The 17186-nt window shown below is 41.9% G+C and overlaps 1 protein-coding gene across 5 annotated transcripts in view; it reads right to left on the bottom strand.

The window, feature by feature from the left end:
- Window positions 1-17186, bottom strand: part of cntln (centlein, centrosomal protein) — a 90343-nt gene that overhangs the window by 14407 nt on the left and 58750 nt on the right. For 2 of the 5 annotated variants that reach the window (XM_031276828.2, XM_031276829.2), the window contains exons 21-26: window positions 16261-16358; window positions 13376-13502; window positions 12955-13092; window positions 11512-11697; window positions 5179-5376; window positions 224-298 (exon numbers count right to left, since the gene is read on the bottom strand). In XM_031276828.2, coding sequence (XP_031132688.1) covers window positions 224-298; window positions 5179-5376; window positions 11512-11697; window positions 12955-13092; window positions 13376-13502; window positions 16261-16358 — 822 coding nt within the window. Of the gene's footprint in view, window positions 1-223; window positions 299-4534; window positions 4747-5178; window positions 5377-11511; window positions 11698-12954; window positions 13093-13375; window positions 13503-16260; window positions 16359-17186 lie in introns of those variants that run through there. The other 3 variants (XR_004897021.1, XR_004897020.1, XM_031276831.2) reach the window with 3 other exon arrangements.

Here is a 17186-nt window from a genome sequence, read left to right as displayed (position 1 = left end):
GGGAAAGTTACCTCAACTTCGGTTTCGGAGGGGGGGGCTCAGCTTTTCTTAGACATAAGTAGGGGGGGCGCCAAGGAAAAAAGGTTGGGAACCACTGCTCTAGACAACAGTTGTTATACAAATCTACACCTCAAATAAGAGCTGTGCTAGTGAAGGGAGGCTGCTGATAGCTTTTGTATGTGTGACTTGTGTTATCATTATTGCAGATGGGTATGAGTCTGACCTTCTGCTGGAGGATGTGGTTCAGGTGGTCCAGCCACTCCTGGTCTCTTGGACTTTCTGAACGGGCCTCTGCCCCCTGCAAACACAACAGCAAATACATTTATTTCAATGACAGGTAGGAGTCTAAAAGATAATCCTAGGAATCTTAGCGTTTTGTATATGGAGAAAATATAAATATTTCAAATGAATCAGACTAGCGATACTTGATGTTTTGATAGAGAACCTGCTGCTGTATCTTTAGATTGGCCTCTGTGAGTCTCCTGCTTGAGGGCGGAATTGTAGCATCACACCAGCGAGGACCTTGAAGAAGCTCTCTGGAGACTCAGTGGCAAGGTATGCCATTATACGTTTGCATGCTACTCATGTATAAAGACCTAACAGAGTGGTAGCCTTGTTACTGTTAATGAACAGAAAGAAGAGCGACTGCACGGCCATGTACAGCTCAGCACTAATGTGTTACCTCTTCACTTCAAACCCCAGGTGTTGCTGCTTGAAATGATGTGACGAGCCTTGTACTGCCCCACAGGGACCCAGGGAGGGCAGGAGGGGGAGAAAAGTGTGTGTGCGGCTGAATCTAAAAGCCCCTGCGCTTGCAAACGGACCTAACGGGCACAGTCCTGTGAAGTCTGGGACAGCAAAGGGCTGTCCAATGCCAAAAGTCCACAAGGGGGCTCATGCAAACTTTATGTGAACTTTGATAGAGTCCGCTTCAGATGCTGACTTCACCAGTGCGCTCTGAAGATCACCCAATATTCATATCAATATTAATGTGAGTGAGTCAAAAAATCTGCAACCTACATTTAAGGACCTTTAGATGAGAACATTATTAACAATGTCAAACTTAGGTGTACAGTGCCTATCAATCATATTATCTCTATTATTTTGCCTAAAGCAGCTGATTGAACACGTGGCATAAATTCCAAATGTGAAGAATATTCAGTACCATAGAAAAAAAATATATAATATCAACATAATAAAGGCTTTTTAACCTTTATATTTAAAAAAGCAGAGTGCATTGATTATTGGGAAGAATTCATTTCCTTTCTGCTGGACAACATTTTACACAATTGAGAAAGATACTCAGTGAGCTGGCTGGGACTAGGGCTAAGACGAATTACTTGAGTAACTTTGAGTAATTACTAAAAATCAACGACGCAAATTATTTGCATCAAAGTTTTGTTTAATCCATATAACTATATACAGCCCATTGTGTTTCACACGGATGATTGTCACACAATGCGCTTACAGGCTGTGTACAGATGACGTGAAGAAGATGGTGCGGATTGCAAAATGGAGGAAGAGAGAGTACTAGCTTACTACAGTAGCACAACATCAATGCTTCAGCCTCTCAGCAGGAAGCATCCGGTCTAATGTTACGCATGTCCAGGGAGTGGACCTGACACAAGGTAATGTTAATGTTAGCATTAAAAGTAAATCAATAGGATTTCTGGTTGAGATAAAAGCTCTCCCCACATGACGCAAAACCCGGGGAGTCAAACACTGTCCACATTGCGATGACACAGAGCTGGTTAGTTGATTGGGTTAGTTGTTCATTTTATTTTTTTCTATTGTATATTTACTACTGCTCTTTAATAAAGCAAAAGTATTACTCGATTAATCGATGTAATAATCAGTAGAATACTCAACTTCTAAAATAATCGATAGCTGAAGCCCTATCTGGGACATATAAGATTTTGGCATTGGCCATATCCATGGTAGTGGTCCATCCAAGTATGGTGGTGGACTGGTAGCTGGAGAGGTGCCTCCTCTTGAGAAAGATACTCAGTGAGCTGGCTGGGACTAGAGGTTCACCTCCTGGGCACTGTCAAGGTGCTCTTGAGAAGGCACCGAACCCCCAACTGCCTTTCCATTGGCAATCTCACTCTGACATCTCTCCATTAGTGCATGTATAGGTAGTGAGCATGTGTGTGTAATTCAGGCCTGTGTGTAATCTGTATAATAATAACATTTATTATAATAACAATAATTATAATATTTGGATTAAGCATGCGTTTCTCACTGGTGTTCCCCAGCTTCCTGGTACCCTCTATGTGTGATCCCAGGTGATAGCAGTTGGTCTAGGCTAATTTCAGTGTATGCCTTATTGTGCCTGGTGCTCCAAGTAACTGAGAAGTAGGCAGAGACTGGGGGTGGGGAGTGTGCGGTTATAATAGCGAGAGAGAAAAAGAGGGTGAGAGAGGAGACTACTGTTTTCAAGCCTTCTGCAGGGGTGAACATGGTGTGTGAAGGAGTACATGTGCGTGAGAGTGCTTGCCCACCCTTGGTAGATATATAACAAAGCACTGACCCTCTATCAAACATTAGGTGCAAAACAAACTGGCCTGGCAATTACAGCCTTATTACATCTGGGTCATTAACTCCACAACAAGTTGCCAGGGGAGCCTGGAGCTGCTCGGCCCTCTCTGGTCCTCTGTTGAAAGCTATGGAATGGACAGAGGCAAATAAACAATGTGCAGTGTGATACATGTGTGTAAGCATGTGTGGATGTTTGAGCACACTTTGACTCTTCTTTGCATCTATATCCATACACTGATTTTGTGTTTGTTTGTATACAGTATGTGCTTGTGTGTAAGGAGCAGCTGTAAGTTTCTATTTGACTTTTAAAAGCTTTAAAAATCAACTAATACATTAAAAGCACACAAAAAAGTGAACAAATTCCCCATTCCCATGAAATAGCTGAAAACATGTTCATTGTTATGCTGTCTATAACTGCAGAACCAGCTGCACAAATACTGTAGCCTTGTGACAACCACATTTCTGTTCAGAAAAATACCTCAAGCAAAAGCTCTGGTTTCTTTGCAGGGACAAATCAACAACCCAAGACTAATGCTCTGGAGGAAAGAAAATATGCAGCCTTTGGAAAAGATGGTGTTCATTACACAGAGGTCATCTGGTCCCAAAGTTCTCCTAAAATATTACCACAACCAGGAATAATTCATGTAGAAATTTTGATAAGTCTGAAATTCAAAATGCATTGATTTCAAAAGCAAGTACCAGTGCACAATGTTAAAAACCTCAGCAAATATTGTTGACAAGAGAAATCTGCCAAACTAAAGAAAAGTAGCAATGGAGTATTCTCATTTAAAAGTAAAACTGAAAAGTAAAAGCAATCCCATTGGGCCCTTAGCGCTCATTCAGCACACTGGTAGCGCACTACCATGTGAATAAATGAATACACTTGCTATCTGTTGGACTTGTTGAAGACTGCTGGGACATCCTGATAACCTCATGTCACGTCCTCAAGTCTACAGAAAAACATCTACAATCTACAAAGGTTGTGCAAAAGCTCCATACATTACTTTGAGTGAGGGGGAAAAGAAATTCCAATTCTGAAACAAGTATCATGACACCTCAACTCTGAAAAACTTTTAAATCATTTTCACCATTGTTCCAACAATGTGTCACAAACCAGCCTCAGTTCAGAATGTGGATAGTTGTAGTCAAACATATATCCATTTTTTAAATGCTCACAACTAGTGAAGTATAGTTAAGTTCAGGCTGGTTTAAGTAGGATGCACTTGATTTTATGTTACATCCAAGCCCAAGCTGACCAACATCTACATATAGAAACACACTTCCATAAAGATATTTGAATGTGTCCAGCAGGAGTTTCAATTAGTACACATTTTAAATACTGTAGTTTCTCCATGACACCCACCTTAATACACCTCTGTACAGATGCACGTACAGAAACAAACCATTTATCTCGGGATCTATTTCTGACATTCAAAATTACACCCGGTAACACACACCTATACTGTAAACCTCACTGTGACACAAAATTTACAATTCTCTGGTGCGTGTGTGCATATTCAACAGCGCTGTGATGTATGAATGTTCAATTAACAAAACAGGAAAAACACACCCACCATGTTCAGGCACCAAGCAACACGCCATTAACCACCATTAATACGACAGAAAAAAAAAACAAGTGGCAAGGAGAGTGTTTTACACGCAGAGGTTTCAGCTCTGATAAGGGGGACTTTTCATCAAGTGAGAAACTGTTCCCTGTCATCTTCTGGGTGGAGCTGGCCTGCAAAGGGCTAAAATTGGTTTCAAGTGTGAGTAAGTGCCTAGAGCGCCCTCTCTCATCTTGTGATAGATGGGAGGAAGTCCCTGGGGATGGGAGGTTGATTGTAACATGGGATTGCTAATTGATGACATAGCTGGGTATGATCTATGGTAGAGAAAGGGCCCATCAAGTTGGAAAAGAGTGTGAAACTCAGACTTTTGCAAGCGGCCGACAGTCAATAGCAAGGATTTTCAGTTCGATGAAAAGAGTTGTACTTACTCAACTTGTGCGGTATTAAATCTTGTATCAAGTTGACAGGTGCTGCAGATGTTGACAGGTTTTTGATCTTGTTGAGAGTAAGAACACCGGTTTTAAACATGAAGCCACATCCTTCTCTATTGGACTGCAACTTCCCAACTTATTAGTGACATACCTTGGTGTGTGGTTCACCTTTACTTGGTATTCAACCTTGCTTACCTGCCAGAATCTATCTACCCATTAATAAGAGAAGGTCAGACAGAAGCAGAGATTTCCAGCAAGGCTACTACTATACTGTTTGATAAAGGCGAAATGAATTTAGAACAGAAGAATTATGTTTCTACATATTTCCTCTCCTCTACACACCAATGCCAATCTACAGCATTTGTTTCCACAGGATAAGCCAAAGTTACTGTAGCACCTCATTTAGTCTCAATTGAAAAAGAGGCAAAGCTACAAGTTGATATTGATGATGTAATGTCTTTCCCAGTCCTCTGGTGCAATCACAAAGCAGAACCTGCTGAAAACTTTTAGGATGTTTTTAAATTTGACAGTACAGAAAATCTATTATAGGTATGTTGAGTGCTCTGGGCGTAATCTAGAGAGATATAGATCCTAAAGTTGGCATTTATATGAAATGTTGACCTACTGTCCTTTGGCCTTACCTGATCAGTATCCATTATGTCTGCGAGATCATTCTCTGACATATTGAGGATGGAGGCAGCGATGGACTTGGCTTTGATCATAGACTTGGCTGAGAGGCTGCCCTTTGCTGCCACAGCGTTGGACTGCCTCAACCTCCTCCTCTTCATCAACTGCTGCTTGACCTCTTGAACGTCTAAAAGTATTTCACTGGCCAGGGCCTGAAGGGTGAGGAGAATAAGGAAGAAAAAAAGAAGAGGATGATGATGAAATGGATGTAGAAAAACAAGAAGGATAGCTCTGCCTGCCAGATGAATAAATGAAATTGATCAAGCATGCGCCAGAGAGGCCTAGTACATTATGGAGGAATATTGAGTTTGACACACTCAGATTTTTTTTCGGTTTCGCCTCACGCTCCCTTGTAGGAATGTGGACCTGAGGGTTTGTTGCCCTGTCGATTGAAAGTTGAGGGAACACAGCTTTGATACCAAACGTACCCCAAGTTTTGCTAAAATCTCCACAGACAGAGAATCATGCACCAGGGAGAGAAAGAGAGAGCTACTGAAAAAAAACGCCATTCATTTATTTATTTGCTTTCTCAATGTCTCACAGTACAACAGGGCAGCATAACACTGTCAATAATTAAGCTACGAGGGGCTGTTTCAAATGTTGCCCGAGTGAATGGGAAGCGAGACGAGGCAGGCCTGGGATGGCACAGTTGTCGGGCACTAAATGGGAGTTTGCTCTAAATACAGAGAGACAATTAAATGTTAAAACTGCCACTGTACACGAGAAAGTCAATAAAGTAAACTCCCCTTTGCTTCATTTTGAGCTTATTGATCGAGGCAATAATCTTCTGTATCATTCCCTTGTAAGCCTGCTGAAAAGCTGACCTTGGAATAGATGGTCAGATGAGGGAAAGATAGAGACAGGAGAACTTGCTGTACACAAAAACAAAATAAAAAAAAAACTCTTGGACAGTACACAATATAGCCAAGCAAGCAAGCAAGAAGTACAGTGTGTGCACACATACAAAAACAAAAGTACAAACATACGAAAACACTCAAGTGCATTACAGTAACAAGGGTAATCACACATGAACAATGTTGAATTGCAGCAAACATCTCAGCTCCTCTCTCTTAATTTCACACAGGTGGACCAGGTGCAGTTTACAAAGCAAGTGGTGGTTCTCACAGGAGAATACTGAATAAGTGGTTTAAGGCTCACAGCTGGAGTACGTGGAGGGTTGCTATTTGTCTATTAGCAACATCAAATATACACAAGCAGAGCACAGGCATTCAGAAATCCAAAGGAGATAAGTAAGAACACCAACACGATCACATTATACAAAGCCCATACAGATTAAAATAATGATAAAGTGAAGAGGACAAGGGTTAAATACATTTACTCACAGAGCAAACACTAGTTTTTCAACTTACGTCTAATGTATAAACCGTAAGACTTTAAAATAAAACAAGAAACGTGTGAATTGTCCTTGGAGTCAGCGAGTCCAGATGCTTTTCGACTTGCTCCTTCTAAATAACAGAAGTGAGACCAGTTTGATTGAATTGAATTTCAAATCCAGTTTCATAGGTGGCCTACTACGTCCATGTAGGTGTAAATAAGCAAAATAAGACTGATTAAAGAGGACGAGCAAATATCATAATAACCATCGTCCACCTCCTAATGAAGGGAGCCAGCTTTAGCTCTTTTTGGTGATCAGAGCTGTGTGTTTACCCTTAAGGAATACACAGCTCATTAACTAACAGTCGGAGATCCTATTCTTTTATTTACAGCCTAATAGATATTCACTGTGACTAGTCAAGGGTTACATTCAATTGACCTAAAGCCTGCATGTGGAAGAATCTAGAAAGAGATTAAGGGGTGAATTTATCACTCATTCTCAGCCCTGGGAGAGACAAAGGGTGGGAGGGGGGGTTGGAGGGTCTGTGTACGTTTGCTAAGAGCTCTTAGCCTGGCTAGTACACAATCACAATTGCCAGAGGAGCAATTTAGACAGGACGAGGATTACGGCATAGAGATGGGGGATCAAATGAGCAGCAAAAAGATATCCTCTTTAATAACTAGCTACCTCTGAACCTCTTCACACACATGAGGACACAAAGGGCCATTCAAAAACATAAAGAGCAGAGCGGGAAGAAAAAGAAAGGCTTTCATTTTGTTAGATTAGGCAGGCACTAATGTAAAAAAAATAAACAACTGCTGTTAACAGTTGTTCAAATACCCTATAAACTAGAGTACGATATTTAATTATGCAAGCACCTTTAACAGAAAGGGTATGTGAAAGGGATCATATAAGGTAATCACAGGTAAATGTGTTGTTACATCATTGTGGTACTTTGTATCTAAGACATACAGCAATTAAAGTGATAACAAAAATACTCATACATCTTCAGAAAAAAAAAAAAAAATTACCTCTGTACAATGTTGCACTTTCCAACAGGGATGACAAGCCAAAATATTCTTTGCAAGATAACTACCTTTAGTGTGTGTGTGTGTTTGTTGTGGAGTAGTCACTACATGCAGGGCCACTGTTTAGCAGTTCAACAGCAATGCTTACAGCCTGGGGCGTGTGCAGGGGCCAAAAGGGTTTGCTGGCACACAATAAAAAACAATCTTCACACACAAATACACACACACACAGCATATACAGGCACAAAGAACAAAACAACAAGCTCATGCGCACACACACACGCACGCACGCACGCACGCGCACGCACACGCACACACACACGCACACACACGCACACACACACACACACACACACACACACACACACACACACACACACACACACACACACACACACACACACACACACACACAGCCCTCCGGTCCTGATCAATACATGACAAGAGTAAATCTCCTCTGGACGTCAGGCAGTCCAATCAAAGGGCTTGGTGTTCTTATAGGGAATCACAGGAGCCATCGGGAGGGAAACAATGATGTGAATCCTCAACAACAACACAATGGCCGCACCAGCCTTGGGTTATGGGAATGGAGGAGAGGAGTTATATGAGTGTGAACTGTATTTCTATGCATTTCTATACACGTGTGCTTTCACATGCAGTGCAGCCTCTATTTGTAGGTTACATATAGATTGCATGCAAGTGTGTCTCTTCTTACTATGTAAATGCATATGTGTGAAAAAAGAAGATGTGTAAAAGAAATCAGAGGTTAGGAAAAATAAACAAGAATAAACATCCTATCAACCTCCAATTCTGCTCAGATGCAAGTGAGCCATACAAGGACCAGAATACTTTCAGTAATTTCTGGTTGGTAAGGACAAAAGCAGTTTAGTTGCCACTAAACTGTGTCCATGATCTGCCACTTGATTTATGTGTGTGTGTGCCATCACTATCTATCTCTGCCAAACCGTTTCCTCCTTTGATAGACAGGTGTCAGCTGAACAGAGTTGATGGACAGACTTTATCAGTCTCTGCCAGACACACAGGCAGAGTGACACAGACACACAAACACACCTCAAGGTGATGGATTAGGCCGAGACAAAGACAATAGTGCCCATTCCCATTGGGTCACGGTATTCTCACAGTGATGGCCTGTGTCTCCCTATGTATTGGAAGAAAGTGGAAATGCATAATGGCACATAGACACATACAAATCCATCCACACATCTGCTGACATTTATCCAGTTGTGGTGGCTGCAGGCTAAGCAAGGCAGTGCTGACGTTCTTCTTCCTAGCCACATCCCCAAGCCGGTCCTGGGGGCTCCTGTAGTTTGCCCAAGCCAGGTGGGATGTGTGATCTCTCCAGTGTGTTCTGGGTAGGGCTGGACGATTAATAGAAAAGTAAACCGAAATTTAGAACCTCTAACCGTCAGTTATTTAGTTTTTTTTAAATCTTGTTAATACTTTCCCCAGTGTGTGTCTTCATGTACTTTCCTCATAAAAACATACCACCGCGTGTGCAGTCACGTGACTCTGCTCCGTCCAGTCTGCCTCATGGAAACAACACATGGAGAAGAACTTAAACACAGAGTCAACTGAGCAACAGGAGCAGCTTGCAGCAAAGAAAAACGTAGTGTCCATCGTTTGAAAACATTATGGCATTCAGACGACACAGAAGTAGGGCTGGGCATTGTTTGGATTTTAACAATTCTGATTCCAATTCCAATTCTTCCTTTCGATTCCAGTTGTTATCTATTCTCGATTCCAATTCTTTGAGGGGTGGAGTTGAAACGGGTCCCATGCTTATTTCACAAATAAGAGGAAAGTTTTATTTTGATTCAATGGTGGGTTGCAGTTTTACCAAGCTTTTTCAACGTAAAATAAAGCCACACTAGAGCGCTGCTTACTGTGCTCCATGGCTGCAACACAACAAGCGCCTGGCCACTACGGAAACTAAAACTTGTGCATGTTAAATTTGGAACCCATGATCAGATTTGAAACCAAATCCTCCAAACGATTTCAAACGATTCTAATAGAGAAACGATTCCACTGGAATCGTAATTTTTGAAACGATTCCAAGTAGGAATCGGTTCTTGATGCCCAGCCCTACACAGAAGTAGTAAGTTTAGTCGACAAAAGGTGACTATGAGCCAGTTACCGATCAAAGTGAGGTTCTGGTCGTTTTTGTGGCCGTTGCACTAAAGTTTAGTTGACAAAACGTGACCATCATGCCGCGAAGACAGTTACGTTTAGACACTGAAACGGTGAAGTTATTTATTTTCTAAATGTTTTTTAGAAACTTGCTTTCTTACTTTTAATAACTAAAAAAAAAAACTTTTTTCACAACATGTCTTTATTTCAAGCAATGTGTGCTGTGATTTAAATTATTCAATAAATAACCATAATAGTGCATCTGTGTGTTTCCTTGAATTATTTTAAATTCATAAAGATAAGATATGCACGCTTTCATTAGAAAAAAAATTCTACCTTTAATAGTTGAGCATATTTAAAGTACAAGAAAAAAATCTTTCGTTAATCGTTATCGAGGTAAAATGCTCAATGAAACGTGATTTTGATTTTAGGTCATTTTGTCCAGCCCCTCCCAGTTGGACATGGAATCCCAGAATACGTCCACAGGGAAGCATCAAGCTGACGTGTCATGATAAGATGCCTGAACCACCTCATGTGGTTCCTTTTAATGCAGAGGAGCAACAGCTCTATTCTGGGCTCCTTCTGGATACACATCTTGTAATCAAATGAGCTGCTCTTATTATTTTGATCACTACCTAGACCACATAGGCCTGAAATGTTGATTAACAGGTAAATTGAGAGCTTCGTCTTGAGGTTAAGTACCCTCTACACCTCAACAGTCTGGTACAACGCTTGCATGATTGGCGACACCACACCAGTTCACTTGATGATTTCACTTTTCATCTAGAGGTAATGTAGAGTGGATTGTCCACAAATCGCAGGGTTGGCGGTTCAACTAGATGTCAAAGCGTCCTTGAGCAACATACTGAACCCCAAGTGCTGGGGTTCTGCGAGAGCTTTGCATAGGTGAATGAGAGGCAAATTTTAAAGCGATGCATTTATTTCCACTTATGAACAACACTGAGATACTTAACTTCTTCACTAGGGGCAGCAACTCGCTCCCAGCTGCATTTACTTATTCTCTGGGGAACATGGCAAGACATTGCCACACGCCCGCCGATAGGGGGGGACAAACGGGTCAGTTGTCCCGTGCCCAGGGTAGGGGGATTCATTCAATTATGGAATAATTAAAAAAAAGAGAGAAGAGAGAGAGAGACACAGTGATGCAGGAGGGGCCCGCTGCCCGTCGGAGAGTCTGAGCAGGATGGATCAGAGACTGATCACACACTTAATTTCAGCGAGAGATGTGAGGAGACGAGAGGAGAGGAGAGGAAGAGGAAGAGCAGAGGAGAGGAAAGGAAGAGCAGAGGAGAGGAGAGGAAGAGCAGAGGAGAGGAAGAGCAGAGGAGAGGAACAGGAGAGGAAGAGCAAGGGAAAAGGAGAGATCTGGGTGCGCGGGGGGGGGGGGGGGCATATCTAAAATGATCTCGTCCTGGGCCCAGGCAAGACTGTCAGCTGGCCTGCATTGGCACTCCACTGGGGGCTTGTGGGTATTTCCACAACCACCTTGGCAACTCTGGAAAAGGACAGTCCAGACCCTAGAGTGGGTGCTGTGCATAGAGGTGAGCCTTGCTATACAGTATCTGGTTGGCACAGCATCACCAGGGAGGTGACATTCGGTTTGCCATCAGCCTTTATTTTATTTACAGTGGTAAGCATGCCAAGGCCCCCGCCTTTACCTTTTGCCCAATTAACCTTGGGGGTGGTACACCCAGAATCATTACAATTCACAGGTGAAGAACTTGCAGGCACACACATCACAGTTAGTACAGTACCTTGATGAAAGAATGAAGCTGCTCCAGCTGGGAGTAGGCTTGGCCTAGCTGTCTCTGAAGCCTGTCCAATGCATGGGAGCTCTGCTGGGTCAACCCCTCCATTTGCTCAGTGGCTGTCTGTTCCAGTGCAGCCAAAGCCTGCTCACTGGCTCCCACACGAGCCTGCAAGGCATGCATGCGCTGCTCCTGTAAAGAAAAATAGCAGGCAGAACTAGTCAGCTGAAGGCAAACAATCTTTAGAAAGCTGAGATTCTGCATAGGCCAGTGTGACATTTGCGGCAATTATAGTAACTGTGGAATTTGATTATTATTTTTTTTTTACTTTGCCGACTCTAGTGGTAATGTTTAATCTAGGGACATTGAGAATAAATGGACTAAAAACAACACTTAGGCTGCATCAATTTTCAACAGGATTGTTTCATTTTTACCATCAGAATAATTTTACATACAACATACAATTGCCTATGAAAATATTTACCCTACCTTAAACTTAATTTTGTATTTAAAAAAACAAACAACTGTTTTCATTATTTACAACTTGGAATTAGTTTTGCACATTTTTATACTATTTTTATATATTTATACATTTGTGTCTTTTTCTGTTGATCAGTGTGAAAAATACTTATTTAACCATCTGTGATTAAAGCTTTAGTGTGTAACTTTTTGATATTAATGAACGTCCGTTACATTCAAGCCATTGCCAAATGAGTTGATACAAAGCTAATTAATAATTAATTACTCCACACAACTCCGTCTGTATTTCTCAGTATGGCTATGTTCAGAAGATTGTGTCGCCCGGTGACTTTCCCTTGCAGAAGCTTGAGTGAAGATAATTACCTCTTCTGAAGAGTCCATCATGTTTTTTTAATCCTCCTGTCCTCCTTGACTACTAGCAACTGCGTGGAGGAGAGGTGGGGGCGCGTGCACGATCACAGAAGGCTTGTATCATGTGCTCGATGGTGTTTTTTGCCTCCAACGGCGCCTTCCAGGCAGCTAACACTAACCTTAACCCTAAACATAACCATTGCCACGCTGCCGGGGAGGAGACGTTGGGGGCAAAAAACACTAAAGGCCGTATCATGTGGACACGCCGACAGTGTTGTTGTCATTTCTTAGAATTCGTCATGGGGACGACAGAAACTACGCACTATAGCTTTAAAAGTTGTACAACAATAACCATTACAAAGTCCAATGGGGTAAAACTGTACAGCTGGGGTGTAAAGATTCATGGCTAGAAGTTACTTTTCCTCAGTCCTGAAACCTCTTTCTTTCTTTCTACTAATTACATACTGCTGTGATCTGATTTGTAGGGGTGTAAATCACAAGGTTTATCACAATGTGATATTATATAGATTATTTGCACAACAATACAATATTTGCTGACATAAGTCTTCCACGATATGATTTTGATTCGATTTAATTCAGGGGCCTGTGATTTCCTACCTTTTTTTCCAGGTCCTCCTTCAGTTTTTTACAGGAGGCCTCATACTTGCTTTTCTCTGTGGTTGCAACATTCAGTCTCCTCTTTAGAGAATCAACAAAGGCCTTCCTGTTGGTGGCCTCCTCTGATAAAGTCTTCACCTGTAGAGATGAGTTAGAACAAAAGGGAAACAAGAAGGTAAAAAAGCTGAACTATTGGGTGGGGGCACTGCAGTTCTATTGTGATGAAGGCACAATGAAGTAAACATCTAGTCTATAAGTTAACAGTAAATACAATCATTATTTTCCTTTTTAGTCACCCAGGAGACACAATATCTGGGATATGAGAAATGCTGAGCATTGTGATACCTCATTTTCTTTGAAAATTCTACCAAACTAATTGGATGACATGATGATGGTGTCAGCTGTGGTGTACTTGGTGTACCTTCTTCTCCAGCTCCTCCACCCGTCCACAGTAACTTTTCTCCATCTCCTGCAGGAACTTCAGTCTTGTCTTCAAGTCCTCCACCAGCTGCCTTTTCATGCTCACATCTCGCTCTGTGTGGCTCGCCCTGGAAACGCACACAAAAAAAGAAAAAAACAAATATGGTATAAAGTATAAATGAGTGTGAATTCTACACAGATATTCATATTCATGCATGGGCACACACTCACACACAGTTTCTACATAGCAGAACAAACACACACACAAAGCTGGCAGGCACAGTGTCCCCATGCAGTGCATCAGTCATGACAGCTCATTATGACAACTAAATACACTGGCATGCTGTTTGGGTAAGTGGAGGGGGGTGAAATAAGGATGCATATATAATTCTAACTGGCACATATTAGAACAAGTGCTCTGGTGGGGAATAGCACACTAAGTGTGACTGGGGAGTCCTTTTTGACAAACGGCATTTCGAATCAGCAGTGACACTACGTGAAAGGCTGTAATCAAGTTTTTAAATGTTTATTATTTTCAGCTCAGCATTACACAAGTCACATAAAAAACATGTCAGCAGGGGAACTTGGCTTTGGAAAGACTGATTATGAAGGGAATACGCTCTAAAAAATATTGTTTGTTTGTGTGCTGTACTGAGCTGATAATACTTCCCTAAAGAGAGGCAAGGTCTCTGTATTGTAGGCTATTCATGTCTTAACTGTTGCAAACATGCACCCCGTCACTTCCTATTTCAATAACCTGCCATATTGACATGCTTAATATTCCAGCATTCTGCACACACATATTATAGAAAGGACTTGTTTTAAATGGGCTCAGTATGTTAGTATGTTTTATTCTGTTTTCATAAAAGGCAAACATACAGTAAGGCATTTTCATGGTTGTCTATACCTTGGGGAATTAGAACAAATAGAATAAAGATCATACGGATGCAGTTAATTAAAACGGTTTTGACCGTTTTTTATTTTTTTTTTATTTCAAAGATGTAGTGGTTCTTATAGCTCCCACATGCATCATGGCTCGTGTGTTTTGAATAAACAGATGACGAAACGTGAGAGCAAATGCTTTTGTGTAAGTAAATGTCCCTGTCTCCCTAGGTGGATGAATGCCTGAGGGTAGACTGGCTAAATAAATGTGAGCTTGTCCTATTGGAGTGACATTAAATTAAATGAGAGAGGAGTCTAGCCTGGGGTCTTTGGGGGGGAAGTAGCGCTGGCTGGTTACCCCATGGATTTGGCCATTAATGAGAAAACCCATATTGAACCTTTCAGATGACTGTCTGGTGTTGACTTAAAGACGGAGAGCAGCAATAAGAGCCCCAGCAAGCTCCCTCTGCCCCAATACTAATGGCAATTAGATCGACAACATTTATTTTAGATGTTCTCTCCTTCTGCACCCCAAAAAGAATAGAGGATAAAAAAGAATGAAGGATATCTGGTGCTTCTGTCGGAGCGTGTGATCTCTATTTATGAGTATTAGTGGAAAGAAAGAGAGCCTCAAACTATATCCCAATCACTCACACGTTTGTTCCCTTTGTTCTGCGCTTGTTTGCAATATTGTTCATCAAACATGCGTGTACTGTAATGATAACAGTCAGTGGTCTGAAGTGTGTGTGCGTAAGAGAGAGCAAGAGCGCACATTTCTGTGTATGTTGTTAAGAATGAAGCGCGGGTGGTTGTTTCATGTGGCTGATAGACAACAGGGCTAAAGATGAAAGAAGCAGCTTCATAAATAAGGCAGGGCCATAGTGCCGGATATTGACTGAGGACATGCCGGTATACTTTGAAATTCATTTCTTTTTTTCCCCCCATCTCTTCTTTAAGGCGAAGCAGCCTTGCTCCCTGTGTGTGTGCTGAGATGTATATTTCAGAGACGTCTAGACATGTCTTTCATTCTGAGAAGGGGTCCCTCCATGGAGGCAAACGGAGAAGTAGGCAAAGAGAGACGGCGAGTTACATGGGTGTGTGCGTGAGTGAGTGTGTGACAAGAGCCAGAGGAGAGGCTGAGGCTGTCGTGGAAACTCAGCTAAGGGATGTTCACTCTGTCTGGCTGTGATCCGCTGTGCTTTGGTCACACACAAACACATAGCCACTGTGATTATACACATGCCCTGGATGCATTATTGAGAAAGGCAGGCAGAGGACACAGCATATGAGACAAAGAGAACGAGAGGGAAGAAAGCCAAGTTGTTCTTTGTACCTTTCTCTCAGTTCAAAGATGAGATCCTAATGCAGAATGATGATATACGCCTTTCACAACACTGTTCAATTCTCGACAGTTTCTCTGAGTGAATTGTTTATAGCTATGCATTCTGACTATGTAATGCAGCGAGTGCTACAGTAGGTGAACCATGTAACTCATTAGGACTTGGGGCCCACAGGCCAGAGTGATGCTGTGTGGGTTTTAGTGTCATGGGCCAAAATGGTCCCTCCTGCGGCACACAAACAATCAATACGCTGCTTTGATCAGCACTCCACATCAGCTACCCACATAAGCAACACCACACTACATGACACACAAGACACCCACATGCAAACATGTGCATACACACTAATTCCATCAGTCATTTTTATTCAGTTGCTGATGAGAACATGCATAATTTCACAAATGATACACGCAGAGGAGTAGCATGCCTAAGTGGAATGCAGCAGACAGAGTGCTGCCACATGGTGGAATCAAACACTACAGATGGGAGCTGCAGAGAATGTGCAAACATGCAGACAGAGACAAGGAGAGACGGAGAGACAAAGACAGAGAGAAGGCTGCAGAAAGAAAAAAGGAAAACTAAGAGCTGTACTGCAGAGCAACTGTAAGAAAGAAACACAAAGAGAATGAACTAATACTAATGAAGAAAAAGGTGTGAAACTAACTTGTCCTGCAGCTGGCGGAGCTTGTCCTCCTTCTCCTGGAGTTGGCCTCGCAGGGCTTTGTTAGCTGCCACCTGCCTTGTGACCTCCGCACTTGTACTCTGGGGGGAAGGCACACGGTGTGTGTGTTTGTTAATGTGTTTGAGTGCGTGTGATAGGGGTGGGGGAGGTTATCACGACACGGCTGATGACAGGTCAGGCACAGCATGCATCCTCATTATAGTTACAGCAGGAGGGTGGAAGGTGCTAAAAGAGGTTAAAAGGAAAGCAGTATTTTAGCAGTAAGTGGATGAAATAAAGGGGAGTAATAGTAAAAATAACAATGTATAGACCTATACTACAGAATATATTTTAATGGAGACTATATATATAAACTGATTAAAATGTTGACCAACAGATATAAAATAGAAAAATCCAGCAGCAAACATTTAGTTAATATTATTAAAAAATTAAAATGAAATTATTATAAAATTAAAATTGTTTTTATCTCTTATATCTCTGCCATGTGACATATTAAGACATACTGTATGGCTCATGACGACAGCTTGACTTCTGATCATTCGACTGATGGATATTTGAATGTGCATGTTCACTTTGGTTTAAAGGGCCCTGTATCTCTTGTGGGAACTGTACCAGTACAAGCTTTTGACAATGCGCTCAACCCCACAGAGCATCCCTCGCCTCTCCCTTTTGCTGTCACCTGACATGACTTCCTCGGCTGTGTGTAACGACAGCAGCAATCTGCTCGGTGACACTGATGAGCTGGCTGCGGAGAGGGTGATAATACTGTGGTACCACTCACACCTCATTCCCTATGATGTATGGCACGTCTCTACTGTTATTCCCTATTTCTCATCTTTCTGACAGGTACTCCGTAATAAGATCAAATGATAAGAAATGCTAATTCATGTCGAAATCACATGCAATTT

This window comes from Sander lucioperca, chromosome 4 (genome assembly GCF_008315115.2).
Source record: "Sander lucioperca isolate FBNREF2018 chromosome 4, SLUC_FBN_1.2, whole genome shotgun sequence".
Classification (NCBI taxonomy): Eukaryota; Metazoa; Chordata; class Actinopteri; order Perciformes; family Percidae; genus Sander; species Sander lucioperca.
The sequence above is the reverse complement of the archived record's forward strand: the minus strand, read 5'-3'. Positions and strand labels throughout refer to the sequence as shown.